This window comes from Phyllobates terribilis, unplaced genomic scaffold (assembly GCF_046119375.1).
Source record: "Phyllobates terribilis strain yellow unplaced genomic scaffold, ASM4611937v1 Scaffold_11__3_contigs__length_659146591, whole genome shotgun sequence".
Lineage (NCBI taxonomy): Eukaryota > Metazoa > Chordata > Amphibia > Anura > Dendrobatidae > Phyllobates > Phyllobates terribilis.
The window spans coordinates 150595790-150616836 of NW_027362771.1; the positions used below are offsets into that span (position 1 = coordinate 150595790).

General features: G+C 42.3%; 1 protein-coding gene across 1 annotated transcript; it reads right to left on the bottom strand.

Moving 5' to 3' along the window:
• Window positions 1-927: 927 nt before the first annotated feature.
• AMDHD1 (amidohydrolase domain containing 1) lies at window positions 928-20727 on the bottom strand. The gene is made up of 9 exons (XM_073651672.1): window positions 20409-20727; window positions 18260-18366; window positions 16600-16664; window positions 13850-14127; window positions 13154-13379; window positions 4465-4589; window positions 4102-4195; window positions 2655-2815; window positions 928-1360 (listed from the first exon to the last, which is right to left on the bottom strand). The coding sequence occupies exons 1-9, from the start codon at window positions 20543-20545 to the stop codon at window positions 1255-1257; spliced, it is 1299 nt and encodes a 432-aa protein (XP_073507773.1). The 5' UTR covers window positions 20546-20727; the 3' UTR covers window positions 928-1254.
• Window positions 20728-21047: the final 320 nt, after the last annotated feature.

Genomic DNA, 21047 nt, shown 5'->3' on the forward strand with positions numbered 1-21047 from the left:
ACCAGCTTACAGGCTCACAATGGGTCTGAGGAACTCATCCTAGTATCTAAAGTCAGGGCTGTTCGGCCCTCCAAAGAAATGCCTCCCCACACCATTACTGACCCACTGCCAAACCAGTAATGCCGGAGGATATTGCAGGCAGCAGAACATTCTCCACGGCAACTTCAGAATGTCACATGTGCCCTTTGTGAACCTGCTTTCATCTGTGAAGAGTACAGGGCACCAATGTCGAATCTGCAAATCTTGGTGTTCTCTGGCAAAAATCGCCCTGCATGGTGTTGGGCTGTAATTACAACACCCACTTGTGGATGTCAGGCCCACATACCACCCTCATGGAGTCTGTTTGACAGTCTGAGCAGACACATGGATGTTAGTGGTCTGCTGGAGGTCATTTTGCAGGGCTCTGGCACTGCTCCTCCTTACACAAAAGGGGGGAGGTAACGGTCCTGCTGCTGGGTTGTTGCCCTCCTATGCCCCACTCCACAACTCTTGGTATCTGCTCCATGCTCTGGACTCTGCTGAGACACAGCTACATTTCTTACCAGAGCTCGCATTCATGTGCCATCCTGGATGAGCTGCACTACCTGAACAACTTCTATGGGTTGTAGGCACCACCTCATGCTACTGTAGCTCTTGGGGTGAGCAATGACAAAATGCAAAGAAATAGTCTGTCATCCCCACCTGCAAATCCACTCCTTTATGGGAGGGTCTTGCTGATTGCCTATCATTTCTATTGGTTGTCTGTTCCATTTGCACAACAGCAGGAGAAATTGATTCACAATCAGTGTTGCTTCATAACTGGACAGGTGGATTTCACAGAAGTGTGATTGATTTGGAGTTCGATAATGCAAGTGTTCCCTTTTATTTTTTTGAGCAGTGTATATAGTCTGTATTGGAAAGAAAAAAAAAAAAAAACAAACCATAATCTTTATCATATTTGACAAATTCTTTATTTGGCTTCTAGTATACCACAACTTTTTACATTCAACCAACTGATTACAGTTCTCCAAAATACAGTCTGTCAAATACTGGCCAATAGTTCAGCTGTCAGATGTAATACAGAACAGCAGAGTAATCCAGTAAGGTTTAGGTACATAAAATCTTTTTGTGTACACTTATGCAGTATCAAAGTAATTATTGGGCTGTTAGATAATTTAGTGCAAGGATGTAACATATCTACAGAGACAGACCACGTATCAGCTGATCATTGTAACTGGTCTGTACATCTTGAAGCTATGGCAGTAATGCCACTTCTTAGAGGGCAAGAATTCTTTCATTCTCATAAACAATTTTGCCTTTAATAACCACATATTCAATTAATTCTTGGTGTCCTCCAAACTGGTAAATCACATGTTCCCATCTAGAAATGATAAATAAGCATGGTTATGATCAATATTGGTATGGACAGTCATTCATTTATTTTGGAGAAGCTTGGCATCACTAACATTTCACTTGCACATTAAATTGCTCCTAATGTATTAAAAAAAAAGTCGTCACCTTCTAATATCACCCAAGGACAAGGTTATTTAACTTTTTTTTGGAGTACATACTCCTGTTCATTTTTTTCCTACATTGATAATCCATCTTAGAATTGGTCAAAGTTGGCACAAATTGATACGCAAGTCCCATTCTACGATGGCCACGACAGTGGTCTGCAACTGCTGAAAGGGCAGAGGGTGTACCAACTCTTCTCCGATTGCATCTGGAACGCTTTGGCTGTCAACGTCATTGTTGCAGCGCGAGGCAAATCTGATGTTGCTTCAGGTCAGCGGTGGTACTCCCTCTCCCATTTCAGTAGCCACAGACCCCAGTCAAGGCTTACGAAATGGGACGTGTGAATCCATTTAGACAAACTATTTATTTTATATTAACTAGTGTTGACACCCCTTGAAGTACATAATACATTTTGATAGTGATGAGGCAGTTTTTCACAATGTATACTTTTGATGTTTTACTACTCTTACACAAGCAGTACTTTCTCATTAAGAAAAATAGCTTTTTTATGCTGCCACTATCAAGTCAGTCAAAATAAATTCTATTAATTCCAAATTAAATTTTGTTAAAGGAAAGGGGGGTTGGGGAGCAGCAAACACTTTTGTAAAACGTTTACTCTGTGGAATGAATACCATGTGAACTTCAGCTATGTAAAATATAGTTTTTTTGCAATTTTTAGCACTTATTTGGAAACTTTTGTAAAGTGTTAAGCATATGCAGTAGTTAAAGTGTCAATGATGTTGGAAGTGACCAATGTCTAGAAGGATGGAGGATATAGCAGGGTTTCTTCATACATTCCATTTTTGCCTTAATTGTAAAAATGACAGGAAGTGGGGGAGAGAGAAGCAAATATGAACAGTAGTGGTAAGAGCTAACGCATATATAAATTTATGTTTTACACAGTGCATGGAATAGTGAACCTTACATATTTATAATTTTGGTTATCTAAATGTATATTTAAAGTGTATTTTAACAAAGTAATATTTTTAACATGATAAAGAGTATGAAAAAAAAAAAAAAAAAAAGTGCAACTTTGTCCTGGGTTCTGTTTTTGCCAGAGGAAATGCAGCTGTCAAATCACTCAATGATTAACAAAAAAAAAAACAAAAAACATTTACAATAAAAATCTTGAGAAATCGATTGAAGATGCGGATACAAACCGTGGGGCATTAATGATAACCACATCTCCTTGCTTCCCAACCTCTAATGAACCGTGTGTATGAGATCTTCCCAAAGAGTACGCAGCATTGATGGTGGCAGCAGCTAAAGCTTCATTCAGAGACATCTTCAAATTGACACAGGCAAGGTGCATGACCATAGGCTGCAAACCAAATATTCAATGACACGTTAAAGTTGGAGAAGCACTTTGTAACCAATTTAAGAGAAAAGTAAAAATAAGTCTTGATGCAAATGACAGTCTCCATGGCTAAAGGACCAATAACTCATATTGAATGGCAGAAAATATAAGAGTCAATTATGTCCTATCAGAAGTCTGTCTACCTCCACATAAGTCAGATGCAAAGACAGCAGAATGGCCGAGATCCAGTAATCCAAGTTAGTCAATTTACACCTCAAAAACCCTTTTACGACTGGCACCACATTTAAAATTTTTAGATCCTCAACATTTCTTGTTCGAATATGGAGCATGTCCAAACATGCACCACAGTACACCAAGGTTTTTGCACATATTTCTGACACAAAGTAGGCCAACTAATAAATCTGGTCTAAATCTACACGGTCTATCAGCATGAACCACTGATTTTTCAGTCTTAAAATGTGCAAAATGAAATGTATCAGACAGTATTGATATAATATGTCCCATTGAGTATATATTGAATGCAGTCAGTTTAATCCTTGTCTTTTATACTATTCCAAATTAAAGTGTCATTTATGTCACCCCTGCGACACACAGAGCCAATGCGGCTGGGGTTCTCAGGTTGCCTATTAAACATTTGCGATAGCCGTGTCATTTTGTGCATGAAACAGATGCTGCCCTGCAAAAATCCCAAAAAAAAAAAAAAAAAAAAAAAGTTTACTGGGAAATTTTGAAAATCACAGCAGCATTTGTTCACGTTGTAACTGTCTGGCCTTCCATATTTAGTATTCCCATTCTTAAACTGACCCATGCAAAAAAAATAAATAAAAAAAATTGAGAATTGACATGCTACAGATTTTAAATATGGAAATTCAAATCAGGATTAAAAAAAAAAAAATCTATAAAAAAGAAAAAAAAAGTTTAAAATCTCAGCTTTTGCTGGTACTGTAAAATGCAGCTTTTCTGCAGAAAAATACACTGCGTGTAAGGCCATGTTCACACGTTGTGTTTTTTCTTCAGAATCTGCTGACAACTTTTCCCTGGCAGGAAAACAGCTGCGTCAAAAATGCATGTCTTCCTGTGTTTTGATGCTTTTTTTCCCCACTGTGCTTCTGTCTATTTAGGCATGTACATAAAGTTCTGCGAGAAAAAAAAAAAAAAAAAAAAAAAAAAGTTGATCTAGGGGACTTTTAATACTATTTAGTAATTGGATCTGATACAATGCGTGTGACTCAGCCTTTAGTTAAAACTTTACACATTGCAATACATAACGCTGTGTCCTGTAGGCTTACCATAGAGAGGCAGTATGCATTTGGATTGAAGTCACTGCCTAGAGAGACTATGACTCCAGCATTAAGCATGTCCCTTGCTCGAGGCTGCTTCAGTCTTTAAGAAAAATAGACATGGTGAGCAATAAAAGTTCGATACACATCTTCTCATTACAAAAGTATGCATATGGACAGAGCAGAACTACTAAGCCCAATAAGTCTTTTGCTTCATCTTTTGAAAAACTCCACATATGATTGTTAACTACTAAAGAGAGTCTGCTTATAGTATCATAAACGGTGTGCTCCATTTAGGAAGAAAGACCATGTATTCAGTCCACACCACCAAAAACAACTTCAGATCACCGGACAAGACTACATGGTTGTTACCTCAGGATGTAGGCAGTTGTAGGCAATAGAACGGCCGAACACCTTGCAGCAGCCAGTGCAGTGATCCCTTCATCACTTATTTCTTCTAAATGGCTAACAGCATGTGCCCCCAGCTCTGCACCCAACTGGAAAACATACATAAAACCTCAATACAGTATACCTAATTAAAGAAAAAAAAAAAATTCCTTTATTTTTATTAAAGGGAATCTGTCAATAGGAACAACCCTCCAAAGCAGTCTATATGGTAGGTCATTGGAAGCTCAATAAAAATGATACCTTGATGTTTGCGATTGATGTCTTATGCCCAAGAAACCCATTTTTTCTTCTTCTTAATATATAAATGAGCTGTTAAGATCTATGGGCAGGGCAAAGATCTCCCTGAGAATCTGCCTCACCAGTATGAGACTTGTAGATCAGGGGAGCAGACTGTCAGTTATTACATGTTTAAAATAAGCTCTGGAGGCAGCAGCTTCTCAGGAAGATCTGTGTCTGGCCCATAGCTGTTAACAGCTCATTTACATATAGACTGCCTAGAAGGCAATTGATCCTACTGACCGATTCCCTTTAAGTGAATGAAAACACATGACAAATTATTTGAAGTGCCATTTTTTGCTAGAAGTTAAGCCATGCTGTATTCTAGAATTACTTATCAGTTACAGAGTTGTAACACTATACAAAGTCTTGAGTAAGAAAACACAGTATTGGAGACATGTAGTACTGTAGGTAATGGAGAAGGTTTACATTTAGTTAGGTTACGATTATTAACTTTAAAACAGAAGTGGTTTATAACAAACTTCCTTTTAGAGAATAGAGCTGTACAAGCATGTCATTTTTTTGTCCAAGACCTGAAGGGAAAACGGTCAGGTCATCCTACTGTCCAGAGCTGATCTGTAGAACCCTTTATGGCCCATTAACAAAGGTTCATAAAAAAGCTAGTTTGTAATCAGCCATTATTATTAACATGCCCACCTAAAAGCCAAAAACCATGCTAAACACTTGCCCATTCACTGTTTATTTTTTTTATGCCGGCATAAATAATCCAAATAAAATAAATAAATTTATCCTTGTTGGCAGAACATCGCACTGTGTGCCGCCAACAGAATGCATGCTGTACGATTGTTCTGTGCTCATAGATGGCATTGAACATTGCGAATGGGCCAATAAACTAGTACTGACTGCAGGCAGAAGTCTGCTCATCCAAATCAGATAAAAATCTGCCAGGTCCAACATGTCACCAGTCTTGTGCAGTTCTAGAAGTCCTCTAGAAATTGAAGGTGGATGGGGGAAACAAACCCCAAAAGCAGGAGGTGGGGTAAAGTAAACAACGCATCTGTTATAATAGAGCTGATGCTTCAGTGATCCCCATCAGACTGTCAAGTTTGACCTAGTACGATGTACCATACCAAACACCTGCCTTAGCAGTCTGATGCTATACCTGCAAGGATCACTCAAGGCCAGTGATTAACTGCAGGGGTCATATGTAGGTACAACACGGCTTGGGAAGGATTAAACCGTTTAGTTTTAATTTTAACACATTTCCTGCTTTTAGGCCATTTTGCTTTTCAATTTCTAGAAACCCTGCTTTCAGTTCAGTGATTTTAATTAGTTAGAATGATAAAGTGATGGACAACCCCTTCTTAGAGAAGCACTCCCAATAAATTATCGGCTAAACCTGTGCAAGTGTATCTTTAAAGTAGGGCATCAATATTCACACCAATCACCGTTTCCAATGCAGCACCGATCCTCTTCTGGGTGAAGCGATTGCTATGCCAACTTGCCAGTTCACACTGAGGTCTGTGCAAGTCTATGGAGCATCAGAACAAGGGTCATAGGCTTACATTGTAATAGTTTCTGCCAGTCTTTTTTCAAAGAATGGTTAGGTCTCCAAGATGTTTGCAACAGCCTCCCTGTTAGGTTGAGATCAGGGCTCAGTGGGAGCCACATCACTTCCAGCACTCCTCATGCTGTATGGGTCCGTGAAAAACCATCGGACAACACTTGGATGACATCCGGACTAATGGAAAATTTTGTTCAGTCTTCTCACTTTTGCTAGGATTCTCCCATCTGAGAGAAATTGGATCACACCAAGCAGACACTGAGCAAACTGTGATCCGAGTGTCATTTACATAAAGTGATCCGATTCTCTCACAAAGAGACTATACGGTCGTGTGACCCTGGCCTAAAAGGTGATGGTCAGACAGTATTACTATTCGTGCTCATCACCATCATAATGTACCATTCTAGTGATCGTGATGTCCTCAGCTTTATGTCACCACTATGATGTAACTACTTTACCGCTATCCTTGACAATCAATACAAAGTCCAAAGTTGTGCAGTTTTAGAAACTTAACATTAAAAGGCAGTTAGGCAGAATTCACTTATCCATGTTTGAAATAGTTAGCACACACATAAGATGGCATCCATGTGCTGTCTGTTTGAAACAAAGGTGCCCCCCTCCAAAACATCTCAGACATGTGAAAAGGCCATATTACACACACACACACACACACACACGAGCCCAATGCAAGTCTAAGGGAAACTTGAGCATTTTTTCAGGCGGCTCCCCCTGGCGGTCTGCAGAGGGCCTAAAAATTGCCCAAATCGATGGGAACAGTGCTCAAATGACATGGAAACAGCATGGGGGGGGGGGGGGGGGGAGACCCCTGGAAGCATTTCTGACTCCGTCACTTCTGTCAACAACGTTGTCAGAGGTATTACGCCACTTTTACAGACTCACAATAAAACAAATATTTCCCAGGAAAATCCATTTTGGTTTCGGTTTTGTATAAGGAACATCCTTGCCAGGGTAATGACTTCTATATAAAGCAGAATAAACAAAAATACTCCTCCACACCTTGAGCTATGTTCACACGTAGCGTTTTTTTTTTTTTTTTTGCACCGCTTTTAACCGTGACAAATGCATTCACTGGGAAATGTCATTTTACAACCTTATCTGGCCATGTGGTGTGAGAGATATCAGACACATCGGGTTTCATTTATGAAGGAGGACTCTGAAAGTTAAAAAAAAAAAAAAAAAAAAAAAAAAAAAAAAAAAAGGCTTTATAGGGCCATCAGGCGGCCTTTACTATTCTAAAAGGGCCAGCTGTCAGCCCTCATTCTTCGAGAGCCATCAACCGGCTAGGTTTTATTGTTCCCATAACTAAAGAGTGGATCTCCTATAGTATTATTGCATATGAAGTGAGTGGCAGGGCTGCCCAAAATTTGGATGGGGGGGGGGGGGGGGGGGGGGGTTTATACATTAACACTATATAAATTTTTTTAATTAATTTTTTTTTTTTTTTTTTTTTTTTTAAAAAACACGCTCTGATAAAATGCTGGCGGCAGGGCAGGCCAGGACCTCCAAGGCATAGAGAGCCAGTTCATTCCACGTATCCAGCTTGGATACCCAATAATTATAAGGTACAGAGGAATCATGGAGCACATTGTTACGGTCGGCAAGGTACTCCCTCAGCATCTTCCCAAACGTTGCACTCCTTGTGAGAACCCCACGCCTCAGGGCCTGTGCGATGGGAGGGTCTGAGAAAACTCTCCCAGAAGTTTGACAGTGTTCCCCTGCCTCTGCTGGATTGAAGTTGTGTCTCTCTCGCCTGTACTCCTTGGTTGTCCAACCAAGTGTGCCCTCTGCCGCCAGCGTTTCAGATGGGAATTCTTTATTTCTTTTTTTTTTTTTTCTCTTTAATAGTTCCGCAACAAAGGGCCTTCTGGTACTGCCCCATTTTTGTAGACCTGTCCACCTCAGGAATAAGAGATATAATGTTCTAGACCCACGCAACAAGGAGAAGGGTCAACCAACCAGTAATGATTCACCCAAAATGTTGAGAATGAGAGGGTCATGGGAAAGGCAGCTTAACAAACGTCGCTATGCGTGCCAGACTACTAACAGGCAAGACTTCCGTGTCCTCACCAAGAGGATAACTGACCATACTCTCCTCCTCCTCTCGCCATCCACGCTGAACAGACGGTATGACAGCTGTACAGGTAGTACCGTCTATAGTGCATGAAACTAGCTACTGTTCTTCCTCCTCGTCACCCAATCCACCTTGGGATGAGATGAGGCTGGGCTGTGTGTAATATGGTTCCTTGCTCCATCTCATCGTGCTCAGCCTGCAATGCATCCTGAGATCAGAGAGCGTTTCAGAAGACAGAAGTGGGATGGTGAAGCCAATTATGGCATCATCGCCGCTCACCATCTTGGTTGAGTCCTCAAAATTTTGAGGATAGTACATATGTCTGAGATCCATGTCCACGCCTGAGGTCATGTGTGGAGTCTGAACTGAATACCGACAGCCTTGTTGATGCTGGTACTCAACAGCCCTCTTCTGCTCACAAATCCTTCCCAACATCTGCAGCGTAGAGTTCCAACGCGTGGGGACATCACACACCAATCTGCGAGCCGAAAGCTGCAAATGCTGCTGAAACACAGCAAGGGCGGCGGAAGTTGTAGGTGACTTCCTAAATTGGGTGCACAGGCAGCGTACTTTAACAATCAGATCTGGCAGCTCCAGGTAGGATCTGAGAAACCGCTGAACCATGAGGTTAAGCACATGGGCCAGGCATGGTACATGTGTGAGCTCGCCTCTCCTCAGAGCCACCACCAGATTCCGACCATTGTCACACATGACCATGCCTGGCTGTAGGTTCAGCGGTGTGAGCAACAGATCTGCCTTCTCTTTCAGAGCTGTCCACAACTCTTCAGTATTGTGCGGTTTGTCACCCAAGCATATTAGCTTCAGCACAGCCTGTTGCCGCTGGGCCGAGGCAGTGCTTCCAGCTTGTGACTGATGGTCATTTTGGAGATGAAGGCTGAAGAGGACGAGGCTGAGGTGCAGGAGATATAGACTGTGGGGGCAACTCTGACCTAGGGCCAGCAATCCTTGGCGTCGGGAGGAAGTGTTCCGTCCCAACTTCCACTATGTTAACCCAGTGTGCTTCAGTGAGATGTACCGTCCCTGCCCACAACCCGGTGGTGTCCGTGGTTAGGTGGACTTTCCCGGTAACTGCGTTGAGGGCATGGCTAATGTTTTGGGACATGTGCTTGTGTAATGCAGGGATGGCACACCTCAGTACTCAGTCCCCAGCCACCATCAGGTTGCGGAATGCTTGCGTCTCCAAGAGCCTAAAATGCAACATGTCAAGCGCAAGCAGTCGTGAAATGTGGGAATTTAGTAGTGTGGCCTGTGGGGCGTTGGCTGCGTATTTGCGCTTGCATTCTAAGGACCGGGGTATGGACAACTGAACGCTGCGCTAGGACAAGGACGTGGACGTGCTTCCTGATGCTGCTACTTGAGAGTGCACAACGACAGGTGCAGGGCAGGAGGCATCTTCGCATGCACCATGGACAGGGGCTTGGCTAGCATGCACAACAACGGAAGAAGCAGTGGTGCCACCCGCAGACACTGTTCCTGGACCCTGGGGTTTGACCCACAAAGTCAGGTGCCTTGCTGCCATGTGCCGGATCATGCTGGTGGTGGTCAGGCTGCTAGTTTTGCCACCCCTGCTGATGCTGGCCTGGCAGGTGGTTCAAATGGTCTTTTTGGGGTTATCGGCAGAGACTTTAAAAAAACAACCAGACTCGGGAAGACCTAACAGTTGTACTGGCAACTTCCTTAGTGTTAAGGGGGAACGGTTGCCTGCCTTCTGTCACCACACTCCATCTTCCTGCCTGTTGGGGTGCTCTGCTGTCCCCACTCTGCATGTCCTCCTGCCAGGCTGGGTCAGTTACTATATCATCCACCACCTAGTCTTACACTTCCGCTCCCTGGTCCTCCTCCTGACAATTGTGTCTCATCATTGTCCACCTCTTATGACACTTTCCCACCGTCACCTTTGTGTGACCGTGGCTGCTCAAATATTTGGGCATAGCTACATACAATCTCCTCTTGCCCCGCTTCAAGTGGACTGGGCGAGAGGCCCAAATCTATAAATGAAGGGAAAAGCTCTTCAGACTGTCCAAGGGTGGGATCAGTTGTCTCCGGGCACTCGGCATGGTGGGAGGAATATGTAGTCCAGACTCTCGGCTAGTGAGACTTGACCGTGTGGAAGACGTGGTGGTGGCTAAGTGACTGGAAGCATTATCTGCTTTCCAACCAACAACCTTTTGACACTGCTCTGGGTTCAATAGTGGAGTGCTGCAGTCCCCTAGGAATGGACAAGAAGGTCGGACGAGAAGATGTGGGTGTTTGTTGTGGCACAATTTCAGCTATCCCATGGCCTCGGCATGCACCATCACCATCACGTCCAGTTCCCCATCCCTTGCCACGCGCCTTGCCCATTTTAAATGGACAAATATCTTCCACGCTCGCTTCAAATGGCTGAATTTGGAGCAAAGTTATATGTAATCCATGTGATGGAGAAACCACAGTTTTAAATACCTGGCCTGTAGGTAACCATTTTGAACAGAAAACCAGTGCCAAAAACTTTGCTAATGTGTCACCTTGGCCTGGATGCCACAAATGTATAATAAAGTGGTGTCTGAGAGCAAGGGGGAGGTTCTCTGGTCAAGGACCATTAGCATGCAATACCTCCTGTCCTAGGCCAGTAGGGGGAGCAGGCTGCCCCTATAAAAGCAGGAACTGGGGGCAGGGTTAGAAGAGAACTGGACAACCTGTCTCTGGATTGAGAGGTGTCCCAGAGCAGGGACAGACAGTTGTGTTGCAGCCTAAGAGGCCGTGTGGCAGTAGGAGAGCCACGAGCCAGGGACAAGAGGCGAAGCGAGCCTGTCCTGGCAGATAGAGAAGCTATCTACCGGACTTGTGTCCGAGGCTGTTAGGATTCCAAGTCCTACAGCAAATAACCAGTCCGCAGGGGACTGTATGTCCTTTGGCCTAAGAAGCCCGGAGGTTCTGCCACAGCAGAAGGGACCGGTGAAGCCACACCAGGCCAAGAGTAAAAAGGGACCCAAGTCGCCAGCCATACGGGCGAGAAGACACGGTGAGCTCAGGAACATGGGCTATTACACCACGAGGAGGGAAATAGCCAGAAAGAGCGCAGAGAGCACGGTAGGCCTACACCCTCACCCTGATCAGGGCCAGCTTCCCACTTGTTCTCAGATGTTCAGGCCCCCTCCTAGCCGGGACTTTTCTTGGGTCGACTCACCTGTCCTAATAAAGACCCTAAACTGTTTAAGAGGCCTCCGTCTCCTGGCTATTGCGACTGGAATCATCCATCTATATACTGCCCTGGGGCCATACTCCGCCCGTGGGGAGTTGTACTATTCAGTGCTGCACATTTACATCTGCCCCAGCGGTCTGCACTGCAGCGGCGGTTAGCCCTGACCGCAATCCACGGGTGGCGTAGTCGGACATTGCCACTGGTCTGACCACCCTGAGCCACTGACCGGGTTGCCACTACTACCCCCATTATTGCCCTGTTGCCCGGATCAGAGTGACCCACGGCCCAGGGGGCGAGTCACTAACACACTGAAAAAATTTGAATGGAGGCCAAAAAAAAATGGCAGTATTTTCAGCGCAATTATACGTGATCCGTGTGACAGACAAACCAGTTTTAAATAGCTGGATTTTTAGCGCTTTAATATGGAAAGGACCTGGCTGTATTCTGCAGTGCCAAGAAGCAAATGGCGCAGGAAAACAGTGTTCTCTGGATAGCTTTTTAAGCAAATAGAGGATTAAGATTAAAAAAAAACAAAAAACCCTGCCCTCCCATCCCCCCCTCCCCAAGACCTGGGCCTTTGTCTAGAAATATCCAACAGCAGCAGAAGGCAGGACTGGAATGGAGCCTCTTGTGCTATATGCACTGCAGTCTGCTATATACACTGCCTGATATCTCTGCAGATGGATTAGTCCTCAGAAGGACTGTTTGTTGAGATGGATGTGTGTAATGTACTTGTTTTCTCCCTACACTACCTAATACACAACCAAATCTCTCCCTAGCTCAGCAGCATCTCTCCTTACACTGCCTGACTGCGGAGTAGACTGACGAGCACAGCGGCGCCAGGTCTGATATAGACCTGATGACGATGTGCGGCCATCCAATTACTGTAATGCCACAACCACCGTGGCTACAGCATTACAGTGAGTGGCTGGCAATCCCTGCATGTTGATTGGCTCTCTAAAGAGCACCAAACATGAAGTGAGGGGACCCGAACATCCACCCGAGCATCTTGCAAGTACTCAGCGAGCTCTGAGCATCTCAAGTACTAAGATGCTCGGGTGAATACCGAGTACTTGCGAGTATGCTCGCTCATCACTAGTCAGAGTTCAAGACACATATGGGAGTTGTTAAATACAGGCACTTGTATTTGAGAATTGCTACCATGGTACAAGACAAAGCATGAATATATACATATACACACACCTCACTAACTTCTTTTCACCATAATTTCTAAACACATTGGGGATATCAGAATCAAAACAAAGTATTTTGCATTATATTGGTGCAGTCCTTTGTGCGCGCAAAATGAGACCCTACACTAATAACCATATGCACAGTGCTTTGCATGTAGCAATATTGGCAAAAGGATCTCAAACGATACTAATTTTGAACAGGCATTTCTATAAAATATCTTAATCTGCAGATTCACCTTCTGAACCAGTGTACAAGGCTGTATGGCCCTGAGGGTATAGGCACCTTTATAGGTATTCTTGAAGTGACCTCAGTTCATCAAAGAAAGGACAAGAACAAAAGATGTTAAGTTCATTAAGAGAAATACCTCTGCTGAATTTGTGGGGTTAAGTTCATCTCCATGAAAGTTCAGATGTAAGCCAATTTCTTTCCCAGCAAGAAGAATTCGTCTTGTGGACTCCAGGTCAAACACTCCTTTTTCACAAAAGACATCAATATTGTCTACATGAATTTTACCATTTATAGCCAGTTGCCTCAAGGCAGGGAGATGAAGGTCTATGATGTCATCTGCAGCTTCGTTTGCAGTTTTTCCTCTGATGAGTAATTAAATAGCACATGGATAAGTAACAACGATTATTAGGTTAATATTGGGTGTAGGCAACACGGAGACTTTGGCAGCGACAAAAGTCGCATAGCTAATGTTTGCTAGGTGTCACTATTACATCGCAAGTCAATAGGGTTACATCCCGACCCTGAAGGTACTGCAAAAGCAAGTCGCAAAAAGTCTGACACGGTTATACTTTCTGGAACTGGCTTGTCACAATGCGACCCCATACTCTTGTATAGTGCTGTGGTACCTAGCAAACTTTATCTGTGATACAAGTCACACGGCCAAAGTCCCCATGTAGCCCCATCCTTAAAAAAAAATTAAAATTTGTTAGTCATAATATTCAGTTTTGTTAAACAAGTTTTAGACATAAGTTTTTTGGGAACTTAGAAGCTTATCGAGTATATATTTAGTACAGAATACCTGATACATTAATATGATTTTAATCCTTCTTACTTTGGTACTGAATGTGCCCCACAATATGTGCAGGAGATGCCAATCTCCACTTTCCTCTGAGCTTGTTCAATCACCCTCAGCAGCTTAAGCTCCGTCTCCAGTTTTAACCCATATCCACTCTTGCACTCAACTAAAGTGGTTCCAGCTCTGAGCATGCGTTCCAGGCGCTGTTTAAAGCTATCGAACAGTTCTTCTTCTGTAGCTGCTTCTGTGTGTTGAACTGTAAAATTTATTCCTCCTCCAGCCTGATGTAGGTCCATGTAAGTGGCACCTGCAAGCTAAAAAAAAAAAAAAAAAAAAAAAAAAAAATTCTATCATATCTATATGATATCAGTCAGTCAATCATACATAACATTGGATTTAGAGGTTATGCAGTAAGGCAGTTGTGCTCAAAGTCTAAGTAGTGGCACAATAATTCAAGTCCTTATGCTTTTGTACTATGAAGCCCTAGGCATGGGGTGTGCAATTCTTCTTGGGCAGTCAAATCTATGCAAGATCTAGTGGGGTAATTGGACAGAGGGGAAAAAAAAAAAACTAAACATCCAAATACATCTGTATCCAGGGCACATTGGGGTCTCTTACAACCTAATGGCTGTCATATTACAGCTCTATACATGAGCCCTTCGCTGAGCATCATACTAGTTATTTGCCCTGTGTAGTTCTCCCTCCTTAACTACTACTGTACATGTTCTACATTGTGTTCTTTGTCCTCAGTTAAATATTTCTCAAGTCCTATTCTGAAACACCATTTTAAAAAGAACCTGTCACATCTAACAAGTAGATCTGCCAGCAGCAGATGAACAGGAGGTTAAAGAGTAACCACTATTTTAATTTCATAAATTAATAGCACACATGAAAATAAGCAACTTTGTAATATATCTTATCAGAGATCTGTTTCTTTCTCTGCCAGAATTGGTCATTATCAAGTCTCAGTTCTCAATTCGGAGGTAAAAATCTGTATTCAGTGAAGATAGAATCTTATCTCAGTAATGGTAAAGTCTATCAGCAACTGCCATCTCCTATGTAGAGAGAGGTAGAGCTCCTCCTTTCTATTACCTCCCTCCTTCATAGAATCTTATCAGTAGCAATTATCAGCTCCTATCTCAGTAATGGGAAAGGCTATGTGCAGATTTGATACAGAGTTTTTGTCTCTGGTAGAAGGAAAAAAAAAAAAAAAAGAAAAAAAAAGCATGCAGATTTACATGCGTTTTTTTCTACCAGAGAGAAGCGTTTTTACATGCACTTTTCCAAGTGATTTTGAGCATCACATTGAAAAGTGCTGGACAAGTTGGTCACACAACATAAATCCATGCAACCAGCATAGATTTATATATTGTGTGACCAACTTAGATGTTGCATCTGTAGGAGGAGAAAAAAAAAAAACAAACAAAAAAAACCCTGTATGCTCACTTCTCCGGTCTCCTCCCGTCCGGCGACGGCGATCCTCTCTCGCGTACCGCGGTGTACTGGTGACGTCATTTAGTCAGCTGATGGCCACGCGACCATCACCTGACGTCAGCGGTCGCGTGTCCATCAGATGATGTCACCGTAGGTCCTGCAAGTACACCGCGGGACGCCAAGGAGAAAGGACGCCGCTGGGAGGAGACCGGAGAGGAGAGTATGCAGGTTTTTTTATTTTTAACTCTTTTTTTTGGACCGCATGGTAGCTGGGATGAAGAGGAGTTGTAGTCTCCTATTCATCCTGGGTACCATACACACACCGCGATTACACTGCAAATTCGCAGCCATTGAATTTAATTGAAACGCAGCAAATCCACATATACCTGCGGGTTTGTTGTGTTTCAATGTTCCTCAATGGCCGCGAGTTTGCAGCGTAATCGCGGTAGAAGTGGTCATGCTGCGTTTAGCAACGCAAATTCGGTGTGCTAATTAGCGCATCATGTGCACAGCACATCCAAATTCACATCGCTTTGCATGGCAGACGGTTTTACAAGAGTTTTTGTGGCCGTAAAAACGCTAATTGGGAACATGGCCAAAGCCTGTCTTCACTGACTACAGATTTTACCTCAGAACTGAGAATCTTGACAATTACTGATCAATTATGGCAGCGAAAGAAGCAGATCTCTGATAAGCAACTTAGTAGTAAATATTATCACGTTTACTATAGATTTATAACATAGAAATTAAAACGGTTACTCTAAGTATAAGTAGATCCTCTATAACCTGGATTTTATTCCTTGAAATCCTTGCTTATTTTGGGTTACAGGAATTCTAAATCAGTGATTGATAGCCATCTCTGAATGCACACTGATACAGGGAACATTGTCCATCTCTGATTAGGGCCACCTGGGCTCAGTACATGACTTAAGCCCAGGGTGAAAAGGGTTTCAATCTTTTCCCACAAATATAAACACTAATTAATTTGATAAATTAGTCCTCCATACAGTATAATGGGCTCCCCCTCCCCCCCCCCCCCCCCCACACACACACATAGTGATGGCTGTTTTGGTTTCATGGGCAAACTATAAACCACCCTGCGGGCCAGATTTGGCCCACATGCCAGAGTTTAATATATAGAGCGGAACAGATCTGTTTAGTGCATACAACAGGTTATTTTCACATTCATTTTGAGCTTTATCTACAGGTGTTAACTTATCCTTGCAGTATGACCAGGCTGCCAAGAGCTACAGCACTGTTCACATCTTCATTAACCTCTCCAAATTACCCAATATGTTGGAAGATGAATAAATGAATCATTGTAAAGTGTGCAGCAGTATATTAAAACTTACTTTCATAGCAAATTCATGTACTCTGTCACCTGCCCACACAGGATGGGTGTGAGCATCCACAAAGCCTGGAAAACAAATTGAACATTGTAGATATTAATATCAATTGAACCAAAGATATACTAGATATTGATGAAAATCATACCATTTTATAATGGGCAACTTTTTAAAGTTTCTGGAGCACACCCCATTTCCTTAATGGTATTTTCAATGTAGCATGAAATCCTCACACGGATCATAAGGGCAGCTACAAACCTGAGCGCCTGCTAAAGCAGTGTGTTAGCCTGAGTATGGGATCAGCATAGAGGTATAGTTTAAGTCTAGAAAATTGACTGATACACAGTACAGCACCATTTCAAGACTCACATTTAGTTTTGGAAATCTGTACTATTGTGTTTAATATTTATTAATTGTATCTGGGTGGAGTTTGGCAAGGACCAGGACAATTGCTCCCTCTATAATCCAAACCGGGGTCATTTGTGCATCACATGGCTCGCATATGAATGAGAAACAAAAGGGGAACCAGTCAGCTACAAAACAGACAAAAAAAAAAAAAAAAAAAAAAGGCTACAGGGAGGAAAATTAAGTTTTATTCTCCCTGTAGCCACTCCTTTCCAGTCATAAGGGTGGTGCAGGGAGCTGCACCACTCACTACACAGTGAAGCCATGTTCACACATCTGTATTTAAAATGCTAAAAATCAGAAAAATAAATAAATATGAAGGAAACAAGTACATTACTTCTGCAACTATGACATTACTCTTGGCTTTGGTTTACAAATACTGCAAAGGGCAAGGAGAGTGAAAAGCAGGACTACGGCTTTGGATGCGCTTCTACAGGTGGACCCATAGAAGCACATTCAGAGAGTGAAACGCCCGTAGTCCTGCTTTGCACAAACCCCCTCCCCTGAAGTCTTTGCCTGAATAAAGACTTTCATCAGCTTATGGTGAGTGCCACCTTTCTTCTGTTTATTCTCCTTTGCACGAGTGTGGATCTCTTGGTGGAGCACCACGGACCATCAGCTGTGCGTGACCGCCAGTTTCTATGTTTAAGGACAGCATATTCTTAGGATTGAGCTGTTTAGTGCCAACTTTCTCCTCTACGTTGAATATAGCCTTACTGTAGTGCTCTGATCACTCCCTCTGCACCCAGGCAGACAACCTGCCGTGTACACAGAACGGCTGGTGGTTACATTTCTGGGGAGCGGTTACAGAACGCTCACTGTGTAGTGAGTAGAGACCAACAGCTCCCAGCACCTCGCCGTTGACTGAAAGCAAGTGGCTGCAGGGAAAATATAACCACCATTACAATAAACTAGCCGAACATGTTTAAAAAGGGACTGTCAGCACAGATGACTGTTGAAACCAAGTACAGGCGCTCAGTGCTTCATGGCGTGGCCAATCATTTATATACACCTTCCCACCTATCTCTACCCTTCTCCAGGTCTATGAATCCAGAGCAGTCAAATAAAAAGGGGAGAATGAGGGAAAACAAGCAGGTGTTAAGGTGTACATTAGCAACTGGCATTTGAACAGTCCTCCTGTGCTGGCAGTCCCTTTAAACCGCTGTTCACCTGCAAATTACCACTATGTCTGCAGTTAGTTTTTTTTTTGTAGACTTGTCAAACATACAGCACCTAATAACAACCAGTTCTAATCACTTACCTGGTAAAACACATTTTCCTGAGCAGTCAATCACGGTCTCAAAATCTTCATGACAAAATTGATTATGTATGGAATTTGTGGGTCCTAAAGCCTTGATGAAGCCGTCTCTACCAACAAATTGTTATATTATGTTAGAATGCTTTAAATCAATCTTTATTAGTAAACTGCATTTAGGATTGTAAGTGCTGTTCTGGCATAACTTATGGTCTTTTGTAACCACCGTCACCATGTTGTACGAAGTATTTTTTTTCCTATGGAACTCAATTTTCCCCTTGCAACACTTAACATCCTAACAAAAAAAAAAAAAATAGTTAGCTGTGTTGGTTCCATCATATGATGGGTATTAATCTCCTCCTGACATGACCATTTTTAATTTTTTTGTGTTTCTCTCTTCCTCTCCTTCCAAGAGCCATAACTATTTTATTTTTCCATCAACACAGCCATATGATGGCTTGTTTTTTTTGCAGGACAGTTGCACTTTCATTTTATCATGCGATGTACTAGAAAGCAGAACAAAAAAAAAAAAAAAAAAAAAAAATAATCCTACTGGCACTTTTAATTTATAGTGTTCTTTATATGATAAAAAAGTTACCTGCCAATATAATTCTCCATGTCAGTATGATTGTGGCAATACCAACCATGCATTTTTTTTCTCTCAAATGATACCAGATGATGGCTGCGTATCATAGCCATTATATGCCGGCAAGGATGCAGGCTCCGTTTCTGAGCCCGCCTTAAAGTCTGGGATCTGGCACATGACGTAACTAAGCGTCATGTCGGTAAGGGGTTAATGAGACATAAAATGGTGAATGAATCTGTACGACTCAGAACATGTCTGGTGCTGATCCGATTTGTGGCTCAGAATTGGCCATTCAAATCTATGGTGATCCGGAAGACTTGGATGTAAATTGAAAGGCTTCCGTGTCTCACGGATCTGTTGCTTCGTGATAAGATTCAATAAAAATTGTGACCAGCCAAGGTTTTTTTTTTTTTAACTGGCTTGGAAATTAGTGCACCTGTTCAGTGGAAAAAAAAAAATATAAAAATAATGGAGCCTTCTAGGATAAAATCCATTCTACTGGCCTGAATCTGCTGCAGTATATAGCACCTTATAAGTGGATGTACACAGCTAAAGCTCTATAAATCCAAATACAGCAAGCCAACAGTTGGGGTCCAAAGATAAAAGCTTGCCAAAAAAAATTGGCATATAGCTCAGAGTTTTGTGGGACGCATGACTGACTGAGTGGGCATTTCCGACATATTGAGATGAGCCCAGGAAACCAGCAATAGCTTAGCAAAGCGAGAAACGCTTATTTTATGTATTTTGATTTCTTTTTAAAATGCTGAACCCTTTGTCAAAATTTTTTTTGTGATGAACAAACCACTTTTTAAACAATCTAGAACACCAAGGATATTATGTATTCTCTAAAACCAATGCTAAGATATTTAGTTGTATGGCAAAGCACTTATAATATAATACATTGCATATTCTTTTTTTATGTAATATTTTCGTAAAGCCTTCTGAATCTTTCATCTACAGGAGATGTTCTTCCATTGCTAGCTTTCTGAAGGCAGCACAATTAGATTATATTTTCTATACTTTTATTAGATGGGGGCGTTTTTTGTTTTTGAAGCTCAACATGGGAGACCGGAGATTTAGGCCGTGCTCCCACAAGAAGCTTTTGGTGAGAGTAGGGCTGTGTACAGCTATACCCCCTTCAATAAAGCTACAACCACTTCAAAACAAAAGTGGCAAAAATTATGTGACAGGTCAACAGTACTACTTCCAGTTTTTTGGCATTAACTTCTTGATGGATCATTTTAGAGGCTGTTTTTTTTAACCTAATAGATTAGTAGGGAAAGTTAAACATTTACTAGGATATGAAGTAGGTTCTGTCTCTAGCAGCACCTTATAATACAGATATTAGAGGAGCTTTTACATTGATTGAATGCAGATAACAATAGTATCTCATTACTTTGTGTCAATACACAAAGAATCCCCACACCAGCCATATTATACGAAAAACACACGTAAATGGATTTGCGTAATTTGGAGATGACTTTACCCACATGGGTCTTTATTTACGTTCTTCCAGGTTTAAGCAGGTATGATACATACATAAAGGTATTTTAGGCTTTACGGACTTACTTGCCCACCACCAGGCTGGCGTTCTCCATTATCGCTAGATGTTGCATTCCCTCCTTGAGCAGGTACTCTTCTTCTTTCTGACAGACAACAACCAGTTGTTCTGCATTTTGCAACAAAAGCCTGAATTTGCCAGGCATCCTGATAGCTGCAGCCTGGTTGAGGGTTCTGTCCTAATGTTGAGTTCAGGCAGAGCAGAGCATGTGTTTGCAGTGTACAAAGGCTACAGCACTCAGCAGCAATGAAGGGCAGGTGAGTGTTGTAACCTCCCATGTATTTATATTGGTAGCAGAATGAAATGTTTCCACTTGTCCCTTCAACATCTTTCTACCCCACTTTATTTTTGTTTGCATATGACTTAATCTTTTAGTAACAGTGTAAAATAAGGGTACAAGACCCTTTTTTGTTTATTCTAAATAGTTTGTATGGTGCGCCCTCTCGTGTTCAAGAATGTTGTTGTTGGTACATTTTTTTTATTCTTTTTCTTCTTTGCTCCACACCAGGGCCAGATTCATTCAATTTATTTTGTGCAAAAATGTTGTGACTTATGGCGCTTTTACACCAATCCTGTGCAGCACCGCCTTGAATGGGGCTTAGACGAGGAACATGGCCAAGCACGCCCGACAAATTTATCATCATTTT